At 30.1% G+C, this 25,775-nt stretch overlaps 1 protein-coding gene across 1 annotated transcript in view; it reads left to right on the top strand.

Moving 5' to 3' along the window:
• The window catches only part of LOC122851920, a 68,472-nt gene that overhangs the window by 8,070 nt on the left and 34,627 nt on the right, over positions 1-25,775 (top strand). Inside the window, exons 2-4 of the mRNA XM_044151425.1 lie at positions 11,369-11,575; positions 22,301-22,515; positions 23,283-23,441. Of these exons, the coding sequence (XP_044007360.1) occupies positions 11,473-11,575; positions 22,301-22,515; positions 23,283-23,441 (477 nt within the window). The 5' untranslated portion in view covers positions 11,369-11,472. The remainder of the gene's footprint in view (positions 1-11,368; positions 11,576-22,300; positions 22,516-23,282; positions 23,442-25,775) is intronic.

Genomic DNA, 25,775 nt, shown 5'->3' with positions numbered 1-25,775 from the left:
GAAAAACAGGTGGGGTCGAGTTTAAAATTTTTTTTTTTTTTTTGTTGAGATATCATATCTTTTTGTACAGTAAACAATTAATTTATGCTGTCAAAGTAGTTTGGAAGTTATGTCATGAATACAAACAAATAATAACATACTGCAGTAAAGCCAAAATATAAACACTAAAAACAAGAGAGGTCGTAAGAAAGAGAAGAGAAATAATTGTAAAGTTTTACCAACTGAACGGAAGAAATCCGGTCGATTTGATAAAAACGCAAAGACCGTAAATATCAATTATGCTTTAAATATATATTACCGCAACGAAAAAATCTGATTTTTTTTAAAAAAAAAAGCTCGACATTGATTTATGGGATCATTACCAAACCTCAGTATCCTCATTCAACTCTATCATATTTTAATTAAATTTCTAAAAGATTAGGGACGGAAGCGGACAAAATATTTGATATATAATAAGGCACGGTAGTAGTTAGCTCTTATCATCTCATATATATTCTCATCAACACATATATATTTTTTTTCTCATACTTGACTCGAGGCACAACCGTGCCTCTTGATAATCTCTATCACTCTCTAGCAGTATTTGAAGAATCTCTCACTATCTCTACGCTGTCTTGTGAGAAACGAATTATTTCTGAAAAATTACAACTTTACTCGAGTAAAAAATTATTACCCGTTATAAAATTATTAAATTTTTGGAAGTATTGGCAGAAAATGCTTGTACCAGTATTGGTAGTCAAGCTTAAATTGGTGTCAATCCCCAAGCCTGGTGCAAGCACCGACCAAGACTGGCAGCCGAGACTTGGCAACATTTTGCCAGACTTGGCCCATTGCTTGGCCATGTTGTTTTCTCCTTCACGGGTTGCACCAGGCTTGAGGATTGACACCAATTTAAGCTTGGCTACCAATACTCAGCCGAGACTTCCAAAAAGTTAATAATTTTATAAAAAAAAACTTTTTTCAATTGTTTCAACAATTTAATTTTTTTATTTATATAATTGATAATTTATTTGACTAAAAACACTACACCATAAAAGCTTGACATCACCAGGACTTGAATACGAGTGGCAAGTCACACCAGCAAGTTCACCAATCTTTAATGTGCCAACTCTTGGCTCAATTGCATATTCCCAGTCTTGGCTGCCCAATAATTAACCAAGACTTGACCGATGAACGATCGATCAATGACTGGCCAGCCTTTAATGAGCCAAGCCTTGGCTTCATCATCTGTTTCGAGTCTTGGCCACCCAATAATTTACCAAGACTTGACCGTCGATTGTTATTTCCAAGCCTCACACAAGGTTAAAAATTCCAAGCTCGTGTCAAGCTTGTATTTACAGTCATTGCACAAGACTTGCTAGTCCAGGCTTGTACCAAGCCTGTGTCAATCGGTAATTCCAAGCCTTAAACAAGGTTGAAATTTCCAAGATTGTGTCGAGCCTGTATTTACAGTCATTGCACAAGACTTGTTAGTCCAGGCTTGTACCAAGCCTGTGTTAATCGTTAGTTCCAAGCCTCACACAAGATTAAAAATTTCAAGGTTGTGTCAAACCTGTTTTTCCAGTCACTAGACAAGCCTTGTTACACAAGACTGTCCCCTTGATTTTTCCCGCCCTCACACGAGCCTCGTAATACAGCTTTGTTTCAAGCTGGTGCCCATTGTTTCACCAAGCCCGACACGAGACTTGACTTATGCATATATTTAACTCAAAAAAAAAAAATTATAGTAATTAGATATATAAATTTAATATAAATTTCAAATAAAAATTATCAGGCTTTGACTATTGTGTGAGGCATTCGCGAGGACTGTGTGTTTAGTCTCAATAGAATTTATTTATATAAAAAATTTTGACGACCACTTTTATCAATACCCCGATGGTCGACATGATAGTGCATGGGACTTCCACGTGAGAGGCCCCGGATCGATCCCGCGTCGCGTCCCTAGTTTTTCGTCTAATTATTATCGTTTAATAGAATTGTCTGAATTAAAAAATAACAATGTCGAAATTATTAAATTAACAATAATAATAGATTAACCATAATAATTTATTTATATTTTTTTTAAAATTGTTTTTGGAAGCTTGAGTCAAGCCCGAGGCACAAGCCTTGGCACAATGCTGGAATACGAGTCTTGACACGAGGCTGGGACACGAGCCTTGGCACAAGGCTTGTCATCAAGCTTGTAACATAGGCACATTTCCAATCACTTAACAACCTTGGCACAAGCTTGTAGCTTAAGCTAGACACAAGCATGTGAGCCTTGTGCACAAGCTTGTGCCAGGCCTGGCACAATCGTTTACTCCTACCTGGGAAGAAGATTTGAAAAATAAAATTTTGTGTTTAAAAATTTATTGAATTACTTTTAGGCACATTATAAAATATAGAGTAGTTTATCAATATTTTTGTTTTCAATTTCAATTAATCCTTAAGAGACAACTTACGTACAAACATCAGATAAGTATAATCTAATTTTTGTTTTCAATAAAAAATGGTTCAATCGATAGTATCTTCACAATTTAAATGAATTTGATTGCAGGCTTTCTGAGCACGAGTTCAGGCATCCATGCAAAAGTATCGCGATCATTGCATATTGAGTGATGTAATATCACTCAAAGCGTAGAAGAGCATCAAATTACTCAGGCAGTAATTTTTTTTTTTGTTCAAAACGCTTTTGTTTTTTCCTTGTTCATTTATATCAATTTTGTTTCAAAGACGCAAATATTGTGTTTTGTGATTATTTTCAGATGTACGTTATCACATTTATATTATACTTGCTGTTCATGTAGTTCATCTATCTTTGGATGCATAGGATTGAATTTATATATGTGACGTTCTTAACCAAATCACGGAATTTGTGGCCTGACCCCTTGCAATTCCGCTTATTTTTTGATATGTTATTCATTTTGTCCTTAAAAAAAACCCGTATTTTTTTTTTTTTTTTTTTAAATTTTCGATAATGGGTGCCACCATCGAATTTCAAGATATTTGAAACAGTACCTTCTTTTTTTCGCTGAATTTTTGGTCAGAGATTCGAGGATGCAAAACAAGTATTCTAAGCTTTACAATAGAGTGGTCACTCAATGGGAAGTATTTTTTTTTCGATTTTTGAAAAAAAAAAGATTTTTTTTTAAATTTTTAATTTTTTTTTAACATTTTTTTAGATGTAAAAAAAAAAGAAAAAGAATATTTTCGATCGAAGAATATTTTCATAATGAAGCATTAGCTTCGTAGAATGTTGAATGTTGATATAGTGGGAGAACATACGTACTCATAGGATCACAAAAGACCGTAATCTCCAGTTTTTATTTTTTATTTTTGCATGATAAACTTTTTTTTCCCCACGGTCAAAGCCCTTAAGTTGGCCATGATCTTGCGCCAACTATAGTCACGAAAACTGGAATTTTTTCTCGGGACAAAATTATCATAAGTACGTGCTTTCCTTTTTTGAATCGACAAACGAAGATTTTATTCCATAAGTGGAAGACATCATTTGATTTTCATGAATCCACTCTTCAATATCGCATAGTCTTAAGATTTTTTTTTAACTTTATATTTATGTAAAAACCGTTCCTAACGGACCAAAAATGGAAATTTGTGCTTGCCAATCTATTCAAAATTTGCGTCTCATAGATAATAAAAATCCGTTTGGATTTGTTGTTATTATCATTATATTATCATTATTATCATTACTCTTAGTTTTTTTATTAATTAGACTATCTTCTAGTGACCTAAGCAGAAACTAGAATCACTAGAACAGTTTTTTCCTCTACTTCCAACACTTGTGACAGTTGATAATTGTTTTAAGTAATAATAATGATAATAATAATAATATGATATAATAGAAATAAATCTTTAACATAGTAAACTTGAAACAAAATATATTCATTTGACCAATTTATCTTGATAGTATTCTGGTCAGGATTGCATTTGACAATCCTATTCAGGATAACTAAAGGTATCTGGTACCATGGCTTCTCATGTCGAAACGGTTGAGAGCAAGTTTCTTTTTTAAGTTTTATTGAACGTTTCATTTTTGCTACCATTGTGAAACGATAATTTTTGTCGATTTCAATCAACAACTGAGAACTGAGACTTAGCCACACCTATGTCGTTATTAATAGTCTTATCACCTTTTTTTATGATGCTGAGCTGAAAGTCCTTGGACACTCGGACGTCTTGAAGATTCATTATGTCAGCAGCTCATTTTTGAAATATAATCATAAAGTATAAAAAAAATCAAACACGAAAGTTAGTTTTCATTTGAAAAAAAAAAAAAGAAACGGAATAAATTTGAATTTTACGATAATGAAAGGGAAATATTAGTAAATTAAGTAACTCATGCACACTTTTACTTTCATTTATTCATTTTTTTTTTTTTTATAATTAGATCAAGCTATCATGACTCAATTTATAAGAAGTACAAACTTGGATAAAGTACAGGTTTTGAATAATCTTAAACCAGACTGACATAAATAATAATTGTTCTACTTTTTAAAATAGTTTCTTCAATATAGAAAAAAAACGAATAAAGTTCTAAGACATATCACAATTGTATAAGTTTTATATACTGTCTGATGCTAATAGAAAATATAGAACCATATTAACTAAGCCCTGATATGTGTTGAAATATCGTGAGACTAAAATATAAAAAATCATGAGTGAAAGGCTCTACTCATAGTTTCATCTGTATTTTCGTTCTCTTGTACACTCGAAATATTCTAAGCCAATATTGAAATAAATTTGACATTATGTTGAATAACAAAATGATGATACGTTCAATTCATTTTAAAAAAAACTTAAAAGTCATGTTTAATGAAACAATTATTTTTGGAAACTGGATCTATCGAAAATAATTTTCTCATGCTGTTCATGGTTGTCTGACTAATTATTTATCATCTTTTGGCTGGGATTGATGACTTTTATGGATTTTAATTATGCAAATGAGTTCAGAAATAAAACTACCAGTAATTACGAAAATAATACTACGCAATTAACGATTAGAATTACATTAATGACATTATATGTTTTGATAGATTATCCCGACCGGGATTCGAACTTGTAACTCTACCTAAACCTATGGAACCTATATTCTAAACCGAGTGCCTTATCCCCTAAGCTATCGCGCGCTATTGTGAAAGGTAAAAAATTTTAATCCTTATTAAGAATAATCTTCACTAAATACAAGAGAAGAAGTTTTTTTTATTAATAAGGATACTAAATCGAAACATAATATAATAAAAAAATATAAAAAAAATTTGAACATTAAAAATGTAGAAAAAATTGAAATCTAACAAAATATTCAGGATATTTTAATGTATGTTGCTTCATATAGCTAGAGATATCGGAGAAATAAATTTGTAATCTTTGATAATTCCTTATTTTTTAATTTTTAAAAAATAAAAATGTCCAAGGAAAAGCAGTAGCTAAGGAAGAGATGTAGCTAAGAAATTAATGTGACTAAGGAATAATTTCCTTTAAACATAATTTTTTAGCAACATTAATTCCTTAGCCACATTAATTCTTTAGCTACATCTTTTCCTTGGACATTTTTTACTTATTTTATAAATAAAATACATGTAAATTTATTTTTTTAAAATACAAATGTCCAAGGAAAAGCAGTAGCTAAGGAAAAGATGTAGCTAAGGAATTAATGTGACTAAGGAATTATTTCCTTGAAACATAATTCCTTAGTCACATTAATTCCTTAGCTACATCTTTTCCGTAGCTACTGCTTTTCCTTGGACATTTTTTATTTATTTTATAAATAAAATATATGTAAATTTTTCTTTTTAAAATACAAATGTCCAAGGAAAAGCAGTAGCTAAGGAAAAGATGTAGCTAAGGAATTAATGTGACTAGGAATTAATGTGACTGAGGAATCATTTCCTTGAAACATAATTCCTTAGTCACATTAATTCCTTAGCTACATCTTTTCCTTGGACATTTTTTACTTATTTTATAAATAAAATACATGTAAATTTATTTTTTTAAAATACAAATGTCCAAGGAAAAGCAGTAGCTAAGGAAAAGATGTAGCTAAGGAATTAATGTGACTGAGGAATTATTTTCTTGAAACATAATTTTTTGGCAGTATTAATTTCTTAGCCACATTAATTCCTTAGCTACTGCTTTTCCTTGGACATTTGTATTTTTAAAAAATAAATTTACATGTATTTTATTTATAAAATAAATAAAAAATGTCCAAGGAAAAGCAGTAGCTAAGGAAAAGATGTAGCTAAGGAATTGAGGTTGCCAAAAAATTATTTTTCAAGCAAATATATTTCCTTAAAACATAATTCTTCGGCAACATTAATTCCTTAGCTACATTTTTTCCTTAGCTACTGCTTCTCCTTGGACATTTTTATTTATAAAAATAAATTGCATTCTTTTTATTCGTTTTATAAAGTAAAATACCAAGGATTAGTAGCAGATCACTATAATTAATTCATCAAGTTCTATTCTTTTTGTAGACATTATCTCATAGTTTTTTAATTTACATGGTAACACTGTAAAAATAAATATGTTGTCATTGAATTGAACCTGAGTAAGTTTTATTGAAAAAAAAAAAATTATATCGGTTTAATTTTACATGGTAACACTGTAAAAATAAAAATGCTATTCATCGAACTTCATATAAACAAGTCAACACACAAAACTTACATGGTTCCTTGTAGAAATATACGGGTTTTTCGGATATAAATTGTCAATCACCTGCTGAAAATAAATACGCTTAATATTTATTATCTATACTATAGAGAAATTACTACAATTTAGATAAATATTCCTAATGACCATGTAAATATCTCAATTTACCAGAGATTTATATTTAGACACACAAATAAAACCCCCACATGTTTTTTACATTGTGCCAATGTAAATAAAACAAAGGCTTCCTATTTTTTATACAAAAACCAAATAATAATTACCAGGCATGTCACTTCGATCCCAACTGTCGTGGTTACCCTGTAGATTTCACAAAAAAATTCTCTCCGTGTAGTTAGGCAGTTAAGTTAGTCACAGGTTTGAATCTCCGTTGAAACATAAATTTAATAACATGAGTTCAAGCAGGCAAAAACTAGAATAAATAATAAGTTAAATAAACTACAATAATAATTATAGTACCAAAATCGAATTAAAAAAATTATTTTTTGTTCAAAATAACAAATTTACTCATACTTTTATGATTTAAATTATGATGTAAAGTTCTTGAATCGAAAAGACAGTTGTGTCTATTTAAGAAGCCAACTTCTAAAATTGAGGTAAATTGATTTGGATCATGACATTAAGACTGCTTGCTGAAGGCATACTCGAACTAGGGTGCGTTCCGGTAGGGGACCTCGGTCCTTTTTGGCTATAATCAGAGTGGATCGATTAAAATTAAAAATCTCCCTAGGAATCTGTATAAAATAACCAGTCTTATGTATACACTCTTTTGAAGCATTAACTTTGAAAAAAATACAATTTACGGGCTAAATAATTGAGATAACAACAATATACACCTACTATTTTAATTGACCTTTTTTTTGATGCCAAATTATTATTATTTTTTTTTTTTGTAATATTTTAATTATAATTCCAGTGTTTACGTTTCTTTACATTTTGTAATACAAAGCAGTGCTGACACTATAACAAAATTGTATTCACCATTATAAACCACGCCTATTTTTGGTGGACCATGGTCCCCTACGGAACGCACCCCCGATATTTGTAGTTTAAGGGACCCATATATTGGCACACTAAATTTTATGTCCGTGTACTCGAAATTTTGTTGCGCTACTGCCTTAGAAATCGAGTCTTGAGTGAGTGTGAGTATAAACAGACGGACACTAACACTGTGCTAGCAAGCAACTCTAGTACACTGCTACACGGAGAGAACACTGCAAAAACTGCGCCTTTGGATTCTAGGCACTGTTCTATTAGATTAATCCAGCACTGCTCCGGTAAAGTTGTTTCTTTGATTTCTTGGTCCTGTACGCTGTACCTATCATATATATTTGTTGAGCAGATTTCAGCGTTTCGGAAGCATGCGCAGACACAACTAGGGCTTCACCAAGACAAGACTGATGTATTTAAAATCAACACAAGCCCAAGACAAAATCTCTCCACGGAGAAAAATTTTCACTCAATATTACTATGGTGCCACATTACCATAGAACCATATTATGATTATTAAAAAATTTACTGTCATTTAAAATTTAAAATAATCCAGTCTAAAAATTACATTGCACCATAGCAAAAAATATTTTTTTTTTTTTGCTTTGTTTATTTTTAAAATTTTACTTTGTTGTTATGGACAAAATTAAAATGATCCTCTGAAAATTTACAATGTACCATAGTAATTTTAATAACTTTCTTGGATTTCCTGTAGGTGTCACTAACAAATACAAAGCAACATATTTAAAATTACAATGGGCCATAGCAAAATTGATGAAGGACTCAGAAATGTCAACTGCCCCACTTTTTAGTTGACTGCGCAGGCGTGACTTTGCTTATTTTCAAATTGTTAATGTAAAACAAATAAGATTTCCCTTACAGATACGTTGTTGTGGCGCAGCGGATAACTCGTAGAATTTGTATCCCGATGATATGGGGTTCAAATCCTAGGCTTGAAATGTTTTTTTACAATATTTTTTTACGAGCGTTTATAAACATAATAAATTTTGCGTTTGCCCATCGCAAGAATTACTATGGTACATCGTGAAAGGTCGTACGGCCAGTAAGTGGCGTTTTTCAATGAAAATTGCTATGGCCTGTCTCAAAATTTAATATGATGCTCTTATGGTTCCAGCTTACTGTAACATAACGCAAAAATTGCTATGGTATTATATTAAAAAAAAATGTAAATTTTTCTCCGTGTCTTTTGGGCCAAGATTACACAAGACTCTTGTCAGTCTTGTGTCATTTTTTTTAAATTAAATAAAAAATAAAAATTTCAAAAATCTACGAAAGTAATTTGATCTATGATTCATACTCACAAATTAATAAACTGATACATCATATATTAAGTGTATATTTAATCGTTATCAACAAAGAACACAATAAACTAAGCATAGAGTTCCATAAAATACATATCACACTTAGTAGACATAATAATAGAAACAAAGACGACTCACACGAATACTATAGTAGACCAGGCGCTTATATACATATATACCAATAATCATGAGATGTTACCCTGTGGATGTTTATTGCACAGCCGTTATGTTTATAAAACGTCAGGTTTATCAAAAAAATAACGTACATGACGAATAAAAATATATAAATATGTACATATATATAAAAAAGAAATAATATTTTGGGGCTCTTGATAAGTTTTATTTGAAATTTAACTAGATTCCATTTCAACTTATTTACTTTATTTAATTTATAAATTTAGGTCTATTTCAATTTAAGTTTTGCTTAAATTTATCTGTTCTCGTTTGAATAAGATTGACAAATAAAATTTATTGAATAACAATTAATATTATAAATATAAATGTTAAATTATTTATATAATTTATAAAGTAAAATAATAAATAATACAATAGGCAAGACCAAGAAAATACCGAGACTGACCCAAGACCAAGACAAGAACAAGACCAAGACTGAACCAAGACAAGACCAAGACAAGATTTGCATATTTCGTACCAAGACAAGACCAAGACAAGATTGGGTCCAGTCTTGGCATATTTAGTCTTGAGTGAAGCCCTAGACACAACTACATTATATTTTTTCTCTCTCTCTCTATTTGTACTTCTATATCTGTCATGTAATGTATTACATCATAAATATACATTTATAAATTATTATGAATATTCTATATATATATAACTTGCAAGTTAGAAATATTAAAAAAAAAAAAAAAAAATTAATTTCAGAATGTCATTTTATTTTTTGATTATATTAAATTCATTGTTGCCTACAGGGATAGGCTTATTATGAGTTTTTGAAGTGTTTACAATTATCCATGGATAAAACGTTTAAAACGTTTAAAACAGGATAAAACGGATAAAACCCACGTGATCTCTCAGTAACTCAAATTTTAACCATATAATTTTTTTAGCTACATCTTTCCCTTAGCTACTGCTTGTCCTTAGTGATTTATTTATTTAACAAATAAAATACATGTTATTCATTTTTAAAAAATAAAAATGTTCAAGGAAAAGCAGTAGCTAAGGAAAAGATGTAGCTAAGGAATCAATGTGGCCAGAAAAATTATGTTTTAAGCAACATTAATTCCTTAGCCACATCCTTTCTTTAGCTACTGCTTTTCCTTGGACATTTTTATTTTTTAAAAATAAAATAACATGTATTTTATTTATTAAATAAATCAATGACTAAGGACAAGCAGTAGCTAAGAAAAAGATGAAGCTAAGGAATTAATGTGGCCAGAAAAATCATGTTTTAAGCAACATCAATTCCTTAGCTACATCTTTTTCTTAGCTACATTTTTTCCTCAGCTACTGCTTGTCTTAAATATTTCACATCAATTCCTGAGCTCTTTTTCGGGATTGTAATTCATTTTGGTTACTTCTGATGATAGTTCTAAGTTTCACCGCTAGAGGGAGATGTTTTATACAAATGGATAAAACTAAGGATGTTTAAAACTATGTTTTAAACATAGTTTTAAACATGGTTTAAAACATTATGTTTTATACATGCCCATCCATGGTTGCCTATAAATATTATTAATCATATCAAGTTTTTCTATTGTAATTTTTAAATAACTTTTTATGCTTGTAAATGACTTTTGATTTCAACGATTCCATGTACGCCGCCGTGGTCGATAGGATGGTGTCGCCGACTTTAAACGCACAAACCCCGAGATCAATCCCCGTAAGTTCCGGAATTTTAGTTTAGTTTAGGTTGAATTTTCTGCGATAAAAATATTGTTATTAATGATTGTTAAAAAAAATAGTTGAAAAAAGCATATATTTTTTTTTTTTTAATTAAAATTCGGATCTGGTTTAAGTATAAATTCGGATACAGTTTAAGTACATATTCGGATCCGGTTTGAATATAAATTCGGATCCGGTTTAAGTATAAATTCCGATACAGTTTAAGTATATATTCGGATCCAGTTTGAATATAAATTTGGATCCGGTTCAAGTATAAATTCGGATCTATGCTGGACATGCGTTTTGCAATCCGATTTTGCTAAGGGGTTCTTATTATAACCGGATCCGGATTCTCTGACATACCGCTTTAAAAAAGTTTCACTTCAACACAAAATTTCTATTTTTTTATTTAAATTTTATGAAAGCTCACACAAAATTTTTAAAAAATAACTTCCCGTGGGTACATTTTTTTAAATTTTATTTTGCCATGGTATTATAAAAATGTGAATTTCGTATGATTAATATTTTTTTTTTTGTTATTAATGTTGCAGCTACTGGTTGCTTCGCCCAAGTTTACAACGCTTCATCAAGTGAAAACATAAGCAATGATCGTAATGTTGTTGAAGTTGTAGGAACAGTTGGACCTGAAATAATAATGAATGACATAATCACTCAAACTGTTTATGGATTTCTTGATTTTACAACAACAATTGGTAATACCAAAATGATATTTAGTCCCCTGAGTGCACCACCACCAGGTAATTATATATTTGATCATCCTCTGTTTATTTTATCATCCTTTCCAAAAGGAATCATTCAGGACAATACAAAAGTATGTCTCCCTATTTATTCATCTTGAATAATAAAATAGTTATTGCAGCTGCAGGAAAGCCACTTCTGGCAAACATTTTTTCACGCCTTCGTGATCACCAACTTCACTAAATTCTTGAATTAAGATCCACCTCATCTTTTCATTTCCATAAGAATTTCTTTATTTTTATAATGTCTGACGAAACTGAGGATTAACAAGTCATATCAATTGATGCCCTAATAAAATTGAATATCGATCAGGCTATATCATGCATTATTAGATTTAGGTCAATCAAATTTGTAGTAGAGTTTTTTTTTTTTACTTTTAGTTATTGTGGCTAGACTTTCTCCGAAAACGGGTAAAATCGTAAGGAATCAAAATTATCTAAAGTTTTATATATTTCAACGTAGTTATACACAGACAAACAATCGCCAATCGTGCAGTATGTACTAGAGTATTACCAAGAAAACTCCAGGGAAAAAATTAATTTCTCACATTTAAAAATAAACTTCTTGACAGTAAACTGCTTGAAAGAAGAAATAGATTGTACACAGTAAAAAAAAAATGTAAAATGTAAAAAAAATGTAAATGTTTTTTTATTCGGTTTTTATAGAAAACTAGCTGACCCGGCAAACGTTGTTTTGCCATGTACATATTGTATTTAAAATATATATACTTTACATTCAATCAAGTAAAAAACTAAATTAATGATCGATATCGTTGTAAATAAAATTTATTATAAAGAATTTGAATCTCGATAGCATGCTATATAAAATTTTTTTGTTCAAATATTTTATTTTAGTGGTGAGAAAAAGTGGCTCTAATTAAAAAACTGCTTTCTTTAGATTTTTTGTTTAATAGTTTCCTTCGGTTTTATCTAAAATAGAATATTTTGATATTGTAAGACTAAAAACTGCTATCGAGATTTAAATTGTTTATAATAAATTTTGGTTATAACAATATCGATCATTCAAACAATTTTAATAAAAAATTCAGAAAAAGAATAAAAGTTCCATAAAGTTTCAAGAAAATGTGTTTTTCGGTTCAATTATATGTCTATCAAAAAATTTCAATTGTTTATTAAATAATTTATCTAGAAAAAAAAAATTTTGGTTATTTTTTGCGTGGAACATTTTTAATTTCTCTGAATATTCTAGAAAAATAGTTTAAATTAACGATATAGTTATAAACGAAATTTTTCATAAAATAATTAAAGACCAATCGCAATATTTACTTTTATAGGTTTATTTTATAATAATATTCTATGTAAATTTCTCAAAATTTCGGCCACGGATGCGCTACAAATGAGAGGAGTAAGAGAATACTCGCCCCCTTCCCCAATCGACCGAAGATAATTTTATCGATACTTTCAATCGCGATTTCCCCTTTGACATACGCAAAAAACCCCCGACAACTCAATTAAAGTCCATTTTTTGGCCTATAACTATTATTAGAACTATTCTCTCCTAAACTCTCTAGTTTTCGCGATATTCCCAAAAAAAACACCTATTGTTAACCCTTTTTGATTTTTTTTCAACCTTCTAAAAGTTTTCCCGACCATTCAGTTTTCTATAACTTCTGACAATGACTCGATTTTTTCGATTTTTTATAATAATAATAATAATAATATAAAATACTAATAATAATAATAATAATTTCTGTTCAAGTCAAATGAACTAGTGAAAAAAATCGGATTTGATGTTACCGACCGTTGGGTGTAGTATGTTAATAAAGTATAGGGGTGAACTTTGGGGCGAACCACCCTTATAAGTTAGGGAGTTGAAAAATAGATAACTTTCAACTCGCATACCTAAGGAACATCCATGCAAAATTTGAAGAAAATCGGTCGAGTGGTTTCGGAGGAGTTTACGGACAAACACCATGACATAACGCGAGTTTTTTATATATAGATTTTTTCACGATTACGGGAAAAATACGGAAAAAATTCCTGCACATGACCAAAATGGTTAAAAATGGAGTTGAAGTATAGAAAAAACGGCGATTCATCGGTTATATATCGTATAGTTATCAAAATAACGATTAATTATAAAATTTATTGATATCAATCAATAAAGCTCGTCAAGGAGAAAAAAATGTTTCGATAAGAATTCAAATAATAATTTATAAATTTCAATATATATATTTTTTTTGCAGATATAATAATGGCAGTCGATAAAACTCTTCGAGTAAAAAAGAAAGTCAAAATAAAAATTTCGATATATTGAAATTTTTTATTTTTTTTTTTAAACCGCTAGATTTTTAACTGAGCCACTAGATTTTTTACATAGCTGCTAAACTTTTTACTCAGTCTCAGTTATAGCCAAATATATTTTTATCAGCTCAATTTTCCCCTCAGCTACATCTTTTCTTCAGCTAGATTTTTTCCTTAACTACATTTTTACTCAGCCGCTTGATCTTTTACTGAGTCTTAATTACAGCCAAACACACAATAACTTTGTAATTTTACCGGCTTAATTTTTTCCTCAGCTGCATCTTCTTCTTAGCTAGATTTTCTATTCCGCTACATTTTTTATTCCGCTACATTTTTTACTTAGCCGCTTAATCTTTTACTTAGTCTCAATTATAGCCAAACAAACAATATCTACATATTTTTACCAGCTAAAATATTTTACTTAGCTACTTCTTTTCCTTAGCTCTATTATATTAACAATTACGAAACATATTAACATACGACCAATACCAGAAAAATATCGATAACTCGAAAAATATTTGGAATATATTAAAAAATTTTATTTGAACTTTTTTTTCTACTTCATGAGTTTTATCAATCGTCAATATAAAATTAGGAAAAAAAAATCGATATTCTGTAAATATCGAAATTCTGTAATCATTGATTATTGAAAAATACTGAACAACAATAATTGTATGAAAATAGAAAAAAATAAAATAAAAACAAACAATATTTTTATAAATGAATGAAAAAAATTTGTTTGAATATGTACTTATTATTATTTTGTTCAATTACAACAACACGCCGAAGATGTTTACACATAATAAACCCGTGAGTCTAGATGACTCACAAAATTTTTTTTATATAGATTTATATTTTGAGATTCATTGAATTTTCTTATAAAAATATGTATTTTTTTGAGTGTATTGATGAAGGTCTTTATTAATTAGAAAAAAAATTTTCTAACTTCCATGTTAAGTTGTATCTATTTAAATTTCTATTTTGAATTGTTTATTATTCAACTTTCTATATATTATTTGGTCAATGCTTCTTATTATATTATTTGGATAAATTTATTTTCAATTTAATCGTAAGAGGGCATTCAATTTCGAATCAATCTAAAATCGATATACACTCAGAGAAGGAACAGTTAACATATCCTGTTTAATGTTAACATATGGTATGTTTGAATGGGTGGTGGCTGATAAGTTTACATAAAAGATATGATATATTAACATTAAACATACGTATGTTAATAGTTAATATGCGTATGTTAACTATTAAGATATCTAAGATATCTGTAATTGACACAATTTGAAGGTTAGGTTGATAGTTCAGGGTATTTATGTTAACAGTTAAGATACTATGTTTATTGTTAATATATATATCTCAACAAGAAAAAAAACAACCCAGTAAAAGACCGTCAGATCAAATCAGATCAAATTAGATCTAATCAGATCACATTTGATCTGATCAGATCTGGGTACAGATCAAACTTGATCTGGTTTCAGATCAAATCTTATTTAACCAGATCTGACTAGATCGAACTTGATCTGGACCCAGATCAAACTTGATCTGCGCCCAGATCAAATCTTATCTGCCCAGATCAAACTTGTACAAAAAAAAATTTTTGTTATGAATGGAAAACTTCTTGTTAAAAGATGAAAAAATTCTTGAAACATGACAGATTTAGATTTAAAATGGAACTAAATTAGTTTTAAAAAAAAGAAAAACTATTCTAGTAATCACAAAAAAACTTCTTGAAATAAATGCTAAAAAAGTCTTGAATTTAGACGCATACTTCTTAAGAAAAAATCTTTTTGTTCTCACTTCAAGAACAACAGTTCTAAATTTTAGAATAGGCTTTATAAGAACAGAACATGCTTTATGAGAACAGAAATTTTCGTCCCGTCACGTACATGCGCTCGTGGCTCGGTGGGAAAGTCGTTAGGTTTAAGATATCGTGGTTTGCTTCGGTCGAGGGTTCGAATCCTCTCATAGGTTATCATTTTATGGAAAAAAAATATGATTCATAATGTAAAGTTGCACTCTACTTCTGTTAATTATGATGAAAAAAAAATGAAAAAAATTTCCAGATATTAATTTTGGGTTTTAATATCTTAAAAATATTATTAAAAATTGTAAATTCAAACGCCTAGTTTGTCGGCTGTGGAGCATGGGAGAAGCCAAGTTGCACCAACATGAATCGGTAGTGGGAAACTTATCGGTTATTTTTCGCATTTATCCTTCTTTTATTTTCTTTAGAATCGGTTAGAGTTTAGGGGCATGAGTTCGAATACTCGGTCAAGCAGGCAAAAAAAAAAAAAAAAAAAAAAAATCTAGAAAAAAAAACACGTCAAATTAATTACGTTGAAAAAGTTTTTATTATTAATTTTTTTGTTTTTTTTAATTTTCTAATTATTTAAGAAAAATAATTAGTGATGCCACGATAGACGAGAGAACTCGAGACGAGACGAGAGAGAGGTGACGAAAGACAATAAAATTCGAGGCGAGAGACGGATTTTCTCTCGTCGCGAGAGACGAGACGAGACGAGACACCGATGTCGATATGCGAGAGAAAAGTCGAGAGATAAATAATTTAGTTCTGCTTTTTATTTTTTTCAATTTATATATATTTTCAATTTACTTATAATAGATTTCTGACCCGTTTTATATTACTTGTTGTTAAAAAGATTTTTTTTGGTTCAGGGATTATACTTTAGACACTTTCATAATTTCAATGTTGATTATAATATTATTGCTTCTTGTTTTTTTGTAGTACAGTAGATAACACATATTTATTCTCCATTTTATATTTGTTTTTCGCAGAAAATTACCGGAATAACTAAATAATATCTAAGCATAAATAATTTGTATTAAAAAATTAAAAAAAAATTTATAAAAAAATCGAAGTAATGAATCTATTATTTGTACTGTAAATAAAACTACTAAGAATAAATTTTTGACCGAGAGAAGACGAGACGAGACGAAAGATAGCTTTTCTTTCATATTTCAAGTGCTTTTTTTTCAAGAACAAAATTCCTATTTTCATGATTTTCATTTTTTGGCGATAGGAATTTTTTTTTTCAGTGTGTATTTGTAACTGTGTGTTAATGAAAACTGTCGGTAATTGGTCAATATATGCCGAAATCAGTACTTAGTTAAGTTAAACAATTTTAGGGTTCGATTTATAATGAAATCAAAATATACTTAGAAAATAAGATTTCTAATAGTTCAAATATGGTCAGGTACTAAATTTTCAATATTTTTAAAATAAAGGTCAAAGTAAAACTGAAAAAATATGATTTCGAATATTATTATTACTCCCCGTTCAATCAATTATCATTATGATACAAAAAAATATGTTCAATATTTATTATTATTTATTAATTTTTTCACTAACAGCAATTATTTTTATTGAATTTTTTTTATTACGCTAAAATGTAGTCACGAAGTCACAAGTTTTTTCAACTGTAGTTATTCGGAGTCAGTAGCTGCTCGTAGTCACGTGCAGTCACTCTTAGTCACAGCCATTTCGACGATATTTTTAGTCGGGGTGTCACTAAATTAGGGCGTCAATGGCCCCTCGGAATAAAGGTATGCTTACACAGGGTAATAACAACAATAATAATGATATCAATAATAACATTGATAATATCAATAATATTAATACGCCGTCCGAGCATATCTGATCCTTTCTGACTTACTCTCATTAAGTATATGGGCGAATGCTTGAGCACTAGGGGGACGACGCATCACTTACGCTTGAGCGTTATATAGTGATAGAGTTTTTTTGTCACTACCCATCGAGAAGAAGTTTCACTTTAAAAAATGTGAAGGTGATTTTCGGTATTACAGAATTTTTTTTGATACACTCAAAGATTCGATACAAAATATTTCAGAATATCATTTTCGAATACCCGAGTAGAAATTCAAGTCAGGTCCTAATCAGGATTGGATCAGGATATCCTGATTTCGAATCCGGGCCGGATTCAGATTCCGGATCCGAAATGGATCAAGATGGTAATGTTTTTTCGTAAAGTTCAGATCCGAATCGGATCAGGGTATCCTGATGCTGTTTTCAGAATAAAGTCAGGATAAATGATCCGAAATGGATCAAAATTCTGGATCCAATCTTGATCAAGATACATGATCCGAACTGGATCCAGAATGGGTCGAGAAATGAAAATATGATTCCAAAAAAAAAAAAAAAAAATTTCAATTAATCTTTTTTTGTATTATGTAATTCATATGAATTCACAAACTTACGGTGCTGAGTACTGGTGAATAGACAAACATGGAGATACCTAAAAGCCTATATCTAAAGTAAAACTTAACTTAAGCTACTTTGCTGCACACGACCGGTAATCGAAGCCTCGAACACGGAATTAAAAAATCCAAAGGCGGAACCCTATCCACTGAGCCATTTTGACAATCGATATCCGATAGTAAATTTTGGTTCTTATGAATTGTTGAGACTGATGAATAAATAATTATGCTAGTAAACAAATAAAGTAAGAGATAAATAAATAATTATCGATAACTGAAATTATCATAAATAATTACAAATATAAATCCTATTGTTTTAGTATTCAATCCGAAAATTATCAGAATTGTTGATCCTCGTCATTAATACACATAAAACATTTAAAAAATAATTAAGGTAAAAAGGTAAAATTTAGTCAATTTTTAAATATATATTTGAATATACATAAACAAATATTTATATACATATATAATTAACATATATACATATAAAGGGTGTAAATAATATATATCATCGCCAAAAACGTCAATTTCAAAGGAAGAAGGGCGTAAGTGCAAATTTTTTAATTTTTGGGTTTTTCATCTAATTTTAAGGCTTTAAAAAAAAAAAAGGAAAAAGGGCGTAACAACCTTTTATAAAGGATGAAAGGCGTATGTCCAGGGACTTACGCCTTTTTTCCATTATCAAAATGATTTTTGATATAGAAGATGAAGAGCGTATGTCCAAGGATTTACGCCTTTTTTCCGTTTTCAAAATAATTTTTGATAAAAGATGATGGGCGTATTTCCAATTTTATTTTCAATTTATTCAACGGTAGTGTTTTTAAATTATTGATTATTTATTCATAATTATCAATAAATAAATGATCAGTTTAAGAACACTGCCTTTGAATAAATTGAAAATAAAATTGGAAATACGCCCTTCATCTTTTATTAAAAAATATTTTGAAAACGGAAAAAAGGCGTAAATCGCCCGAGTAGAAATTCAGGTCAGGTTCGGATCAAGCCCTGATCAGGCTTGCCTGATTTCAAATCCCATCTGGATCCAGATACTGGATCCGAACCTGATCAGGATGTAACGCTTTTTCGTAAGGTTCGGATCGAGAATGGATCAGGATACCTGATCAGGCTGTGGTAAAGATACATGATCCATAATGGATCCAGATTCCGGATCGAAACTGGATCAGGATACATGATTTATTCGAAGAAAAAAAAAAAAATTAATAATTTCAAATTTATTGTTTTTTTTAATTCGAAAACTAACGCTTAACAGAATACAGATAAACTTTATTATTACAAACTGACCTAATTGATAATTTACCTAACTAATTATTGCTACGACCGGGGTTCGAACCCTTCGACACGGGATTACAACGCTAGTACTTTACACGCTCGGCCATCGAGGCATTCGATAATTCGTACTAACTTTTTGTCCTCATAGGTTTTACAATTGCCTGGTCAGGATAGCATCAGGCCATCTCTATTTTATCCTTAATAGGGATAGCCTGATCCATTCTGGAACAAGGCTGGATCAAGAAAAAATTATTTGAAAAAAAAATAAATTAAATATTCTTTTCTTGATCCAGTCTTGATCCAGAATGGATCGAAACTATCCTAATAAAGATAAAAACAGATAGCCTGATGCTATCCTGATCGGGCAATTTGTAAAATTCAAAGACGCAAATTTGATACTTTTTTCTTTATCCATTTTGGATCCAGCTAGCCTTACTCTATCCTTAATAGAGTAGCCTGATCCATTCTGGATCAAATTTTGATCAAGCAAAAATTATTTGAAAAAAAAATAAATTCAATAATTTTTTCTTGATCAAGATTTGATCCAGAATGGATCAGGCTATCCCTATTAAGGATAAAATACAGATAGCCTGATGCTATCCTGATCGGGCAACTTGTAAAATTCAAAGACGCAAATTTGATACTTTTTTCTTTATCCATTTTGGATCCAGCTAGCCTTACTCTATCCTTAATAGAGTAGCCTCATCCATTCTAGATCAAATTTTGATCAAGCAAAAATTATTTGAAAAGAAAATAAATTCAATAATTTTTTCTTGATCAAGATTTGATCCAGAATGGATCAGGCTACTCTATTAAGGATAAAATACAGATAGCCTGATGCTATCCTGATCAGGCAATTTGTAAAATTCAAAGACGCAAATTTGATACTTTTTTCTTTATCCATTTTGGATCCAGCTAGCCTTACTCTATCCTTAATAGAGTAGCCTGATCCATTCTGGATCAAATCTTGATCAAGAAAAAATTATTTGAAAAAAAAATAAATTTAATAATTTTTTCTTGATCAAGATTTGATCCAGAATGGATCAGGCTACTCTATTAAGGATAGAATACAGATAGCCTGATGCTATCCTGATCAGGCAATTTGTAAAATTCAAAGACGCAAATTTGATACTCTTTTCTTTATCCATTTTGGATCCAGCTAGCCTTACTCTTTCCTTAATAGAGTAGCCTGATCCATTTATCTTGGATCAAGATATCCCTAATAAGGATAAGTTAAGGATATCCTGAGCCTGAATGGATCAGGGTTCGATAAGGATACCTGAATTAAAATATTCTTACGATATCCTGATCCGATTCGGATCAGTTATCAGGCTATCCTGATTAAATTTCTACTCGGGTACTTGACCACGTTCGATTTGAGTATTTTAGAGTTATGTTGGTGGCACACTGTGAGAATTATTCTTAAAATTAGAAGGAATCTTCTTGGCAATAAGTTGTTCATAATAAAAAAAAAATTATTCATTTTAAGGTTGATTCTGGAAATCTGAAATCGCAACAGATTTTTTTTTTTTTTATCTTATGTTTAAATGAAATAATTATCTACATTGTCAATTTTTTTCAATTTTTTTTTGTTTGGTTTTTTTGAGATATTTACTGTCAAAGTTGACAACTTTATCACGCAAGGTATAGGCGGTACCTCATATTTTTATTAATAACTTTTTAAAAACGCAACAGAAAACGTTAAATTTCTATCAATTTGTAGTGCTAAAAAAGACAAATTTTTTGATATAAATTTTTAGTATTTCGTCTGTTGCGTTTAAAAAATAAATAACTTTAAAATTCAAAAATTTCGCGAGAAGCGCAGCACACAGACATGAACACAAGCATGACTTCAGTGTACGATGTAATCTTTGCTCGCTAGTGTGTAGCCACGACACACATACTACTAAAGAACTTGGTTTTTTTTACCAGTGGCGCCACAAAAAATTTTAGGACACGGGAATAACAAATAGCGTTATTGATATACGGGCCCTTCGTGGCATAAATATTGGTTCGGTGATGCGACTGGGAATCAACCTTAAATAAAACCGATTTGAAAATAATAGTTCTTGTTTGAAAAAATATTTCGTTTATATTGTTCATATAGAGTCTTGTTGTAAACGATAGATGGTTTGTGTTGACCCTGGCGAAAATGATTTCGCCGAGTTTCTCCGATTTTACAAAAATAGAAGAAAGTTCGAGATGATGCGGACAAAAATTGGAGAAAATTAGAAATAGTCGAAGATAATCGGAATAAATAATTTTTCGCTCTACTGCGATTTTTCTTTAGAATTCTACTTCAGCCATATGCGGAGAAAATCAGAGTAATGCAGAGATAAGTGGAAAAATATCGGATAAAATCGGAGAAAAATTTTCACCAGAGAAGACGCATAATACTTCTAAACGTAAACCTCACTACTCCTTAACAAGAACAGTATTACGTTTGTTATAATAGAATAGCTTTTTCTTTTTAACGACAGAGATTTTCCGATGGAAAATTCACACCCTGGTTTAGTGACACCTCGACTTAGTCGAGTCGACTACAAATTGCTTCATAAGACGTCATTCCTCTACATTTTTTTAAAGATTTTACAAATAGAAGCATTTCGACCTGGTCGTTTTTTTTTATGTCAATATCTCTCGGAAAATATAAAAGTGCTGAACGCACTCTAAACAGCTCTTGTCAGTGTCATATTAGATTTCGTAAACTTATTACCTCAGTCTAAAAAATATCCTCTTGCTTTTTCTGAAGTTATTCAATCACCAAAGCAGACTATTTAACACTAGCAAAGTAGGGTATTTCTAAAGTTCTGAGTTAAATGAGTTTATTGTGATTCCTCGCCAACATATGAAGCATTAATATGTTGAACTTATTTTTAAAGTCAAATTAAAATTGAGTAATAAAAATATGTAATTCTTTAGAAATAGACAAAAAGAAGGAGCCGCCTACAACAACTACAACTACAGAATCTGCGATTGAAACGAAACCAACATTACTAAAAAAAAATGCTGAAATCCAACCAAGTAAGCCACACAAACTTAATTTTCAAGAGGAATTAAAGTATAAAGGAAAAAATGTTAAAATTGTTGTTAACTCAATCGTTCACGAGAGCGAATTCAAGGAACCAACAACTGAGGTAAAGACATGTCTTTGCATAGACTGACTCAAAGATTGAAGAAAAAATTTTCAACCAAATTTGTTTCAACTTATCAGATTTAGTTTTGATTGATATAATTATGAATATTATTAGAAAGAATAATACACTCAGAGAAGGATATGTTAACAGTTAACATATCCTGTTTAATGTTAACATATGCCATGTTTAAATGGGTGGTGGATGATAAGTTTACATTAAAGATATGATATATTAACATTAAACATACGTATTTTAATCGTTAATATTGGTATGTTAACTATTAAGATATCTAAGATATCTGTAATTGACACAATTTGAAGGTTAGGTTGATAGTTGAGGGTATTTACGTATGTAAATATAAAAATTTAATGTAAAATTACGAATGAATTTACAAAAAAAAACTAGAATTTGAATAAATTAATGACAACACGAGTACATAATATATGATATTCTAATTAGAATAGTATCAGAATATAATGTCAAAAAAAAGAGATTACAAGAAGTAGACTGATATGCGCAGGCGCATCAAAATATGACAAAAATTTGGCCGCGTAAAGATACTATGTTTATTGTTAATATATATGTATATCTTAACATTAAACTTATTGCGATTTTTGTATGTTTAATGTTGAGATATATATCTTAACTGTTAACTTATATTTTGTTCACTCCGTAAACATATTGGTATGTTAACTCTAAACATATCCTTCTCTGAGTGTAGACTCAAATTGATGTATAATTTATTTTGCATCTTTTGTTCCGTGCAGGTACCAAAAGTTGAAGCCGAACCAAGCCAAGGTGCAGTGTTATCCTCAATTGTTGAAGTTTTGACATCAGTTGAGCAACCAATTAAAAATAATATTGCTGAACCAGAATATGATTATTTGTCTAAACAGCCAACTGAAATCATCGACGAGACATACAAGGTGACAACTTTATTGAATAGCTGATCACACTAAGTTTTCACTTTCATATTAAATTTTTTTTTTTTTCCTAGCATTAATGAATTATTCCCGTACTCACCTTTCAATTATTTTACTTACGTTGTTTGAATTTATTATTCATAACATCTGCTGACTCGTCATATGAAAGACGAGTAAAATACTTCGTATATGATAAGATAGATTTCTTCTTTCATATACGGAGAGAAAAATATATTATGTTAATATAAAAAAAAAAAAAATAATTTTTATTATGTTCCATCGTACCGGTCGAAGTTTTCGGAACAACAGTATAATTTATTATGCAGACAAGCTTGATCTGATTAGATATAGTTTGATCTGAGTACAGATTCAGTTTGATCTAGTCAGATAAGTTTTTATCTGGTTAGATCAAGTTTGATTAAGTCAGATATAGTCAGATAAGATTTGATCTGGGTCCAGATCAAGTTTGATCTAGTTTGATCTGGTTAGATATAGTCAGATAAGATTTGATCTGGGTCCAGATCAAGTTTGATCCAGTCTGATCTGGTTAGATATAGTTTGGTCAGGGTCTAGATCAAGTTTGATCTAGTCAAATCTGGTCAGATAAGATTCGATCTGAGTCCAGATCAAGTTTGATCTGTACCCAAATTTGATCTGATTGGATCAAATCTTATCTGAGCCAGATCAAATTAGATCAAATTAGATCTGGCTCAGATCAAATTGGATCTGATTTGATCTGACGATTTTTCCCTGGGTAACTGAGTTAGCTATATCAACCATACTCAGCTGTGAGAGCTGAACAATCGTATCATCATATTTTTAATTGAGGCTATGTTTTTGACAGATTCTTCATTGACAAAAAAAAATATATTAATTTCTACTTTTCGATAAAATCATCCAGTTATTTTTCCAGTTTCCATTTTACTAAAACAGTTTTCTCAAATTATCCATGAACAACCATTATTCATTATTAATATCTAATCTTGAAAATACAAGCAAGAAGTCGACAAACGTTACATGCACATGCGTGTATAGCTGAGGGCAAGATACATTCAGTTGAGAGCACTATAAGTCTGGTTGTGGTAGCTGAACTCGATTATTTGAAATAAGTTCAGTTGTCACAGCTAAAAAAATGAATGCAATCACTATACGTGAAGTGCTTGTAACCATACTGACGTAACTGAGCTCATTACAGTGGCATTCTCCAGAAAATTTTTTCCGTAATTTGATAGTATTAATTATTGATTATTGATATTATATCAAAAATAAGATTTTTAATAGTAGTAATAACATTTTCAATAGTATTAATAATATGAATAATAATATTAATGAAAATATTAATAATAATGAAAGAAATAATATAAAAAGACCTGGTAACGTGTGTTGGGGCTGGTGGCCCGCGTTACCGATTGAAAATTGAAAATTCTCAATACTCCGGCTAGGGACGAGGTGGCCGTGTTACGCGATTTTGTAAATAAAATTATTTTTTATTTACAAAATCGCTTTTTTTTATTACGAAGGCTAAGAGCCATAAAGGCTTAGCCGCAGTATTGAAATCATCGGAAAAAAAAAGAAATTTTATAACTTATAAAATAATTGTCCTAGAGAGTTCGTTTAGGGCTCAAAAGATGCTCTACTATTTACAGTAAAAAAATCAGAATTTTAAAAAATCGCGAAATCGTAGTTGACGTACCTCTTGTGAAGAAGGTGTTTTTTGATTCTGGCTCGGCGGTTAATGATGGTAAAAATAAAAAAAAAATCAGAGGTACATCTGAGTCGATGACTAACTCAAAAAAAATATTTGTTTTTGAAACTGAGAGGGTGAGAGAAAAAACCCTGTGAGTTGACATGGAATGCCCCATATATAAATGCGAAAATGAAAACCTTTGAGGCATATGTTCTCAGCAACTACCCAACCGATCATTATGATTTTTTTTTTAAATTAAAAAGCTTATTACGGAGATCGTTTTTAGCGTTCATTCGATTTTATAACTTGATAAACAACCGAGTAATTAATTATTATAAATAATAGCCTGTTACGCGGCAGAGTCAACAGGTGGCGCTTCAGTAGTGGCTGCTTCACACTCATACAATCACAGAGTTAGAAAAAGAGAGAGAACGCGCTATAGTCTCAAACGATTTATCTATTTGCATTTAAACATAATCAAAAAATTGAAAAGAAATGAACGATAATGTTTTTGAATCAACTAGCTTAGGAATCATCAGGCCGATAGATGAATAGAAGTGTAGGTCAAAATAAAGTTACAAGCTTAAAAATTTTGGTAAATATTCGGTTTAAATGGAATGTGTTATCAATAGAAAATGTGTAATAAAATG

Source organism: Aphidius gifuensis, linkage group LG3 (genome assembly GCF_014905175.1).
Source record: "Aphidius gifuensis isolate YNYX2018 linkage group LG3, ASM1490517v1, whole genome shotgun sequence".
NCBI classification, from domain to species: domain Eukaryota; kingdom Metazoa; phylum Arthropoda; class Insecta; order Hymenoptera; family Braconidae; genus Aphidius; species Aphidius gifuensis.
This window is presented reverse-complemented; position numbering and strand designations above follow the sequence as displayed.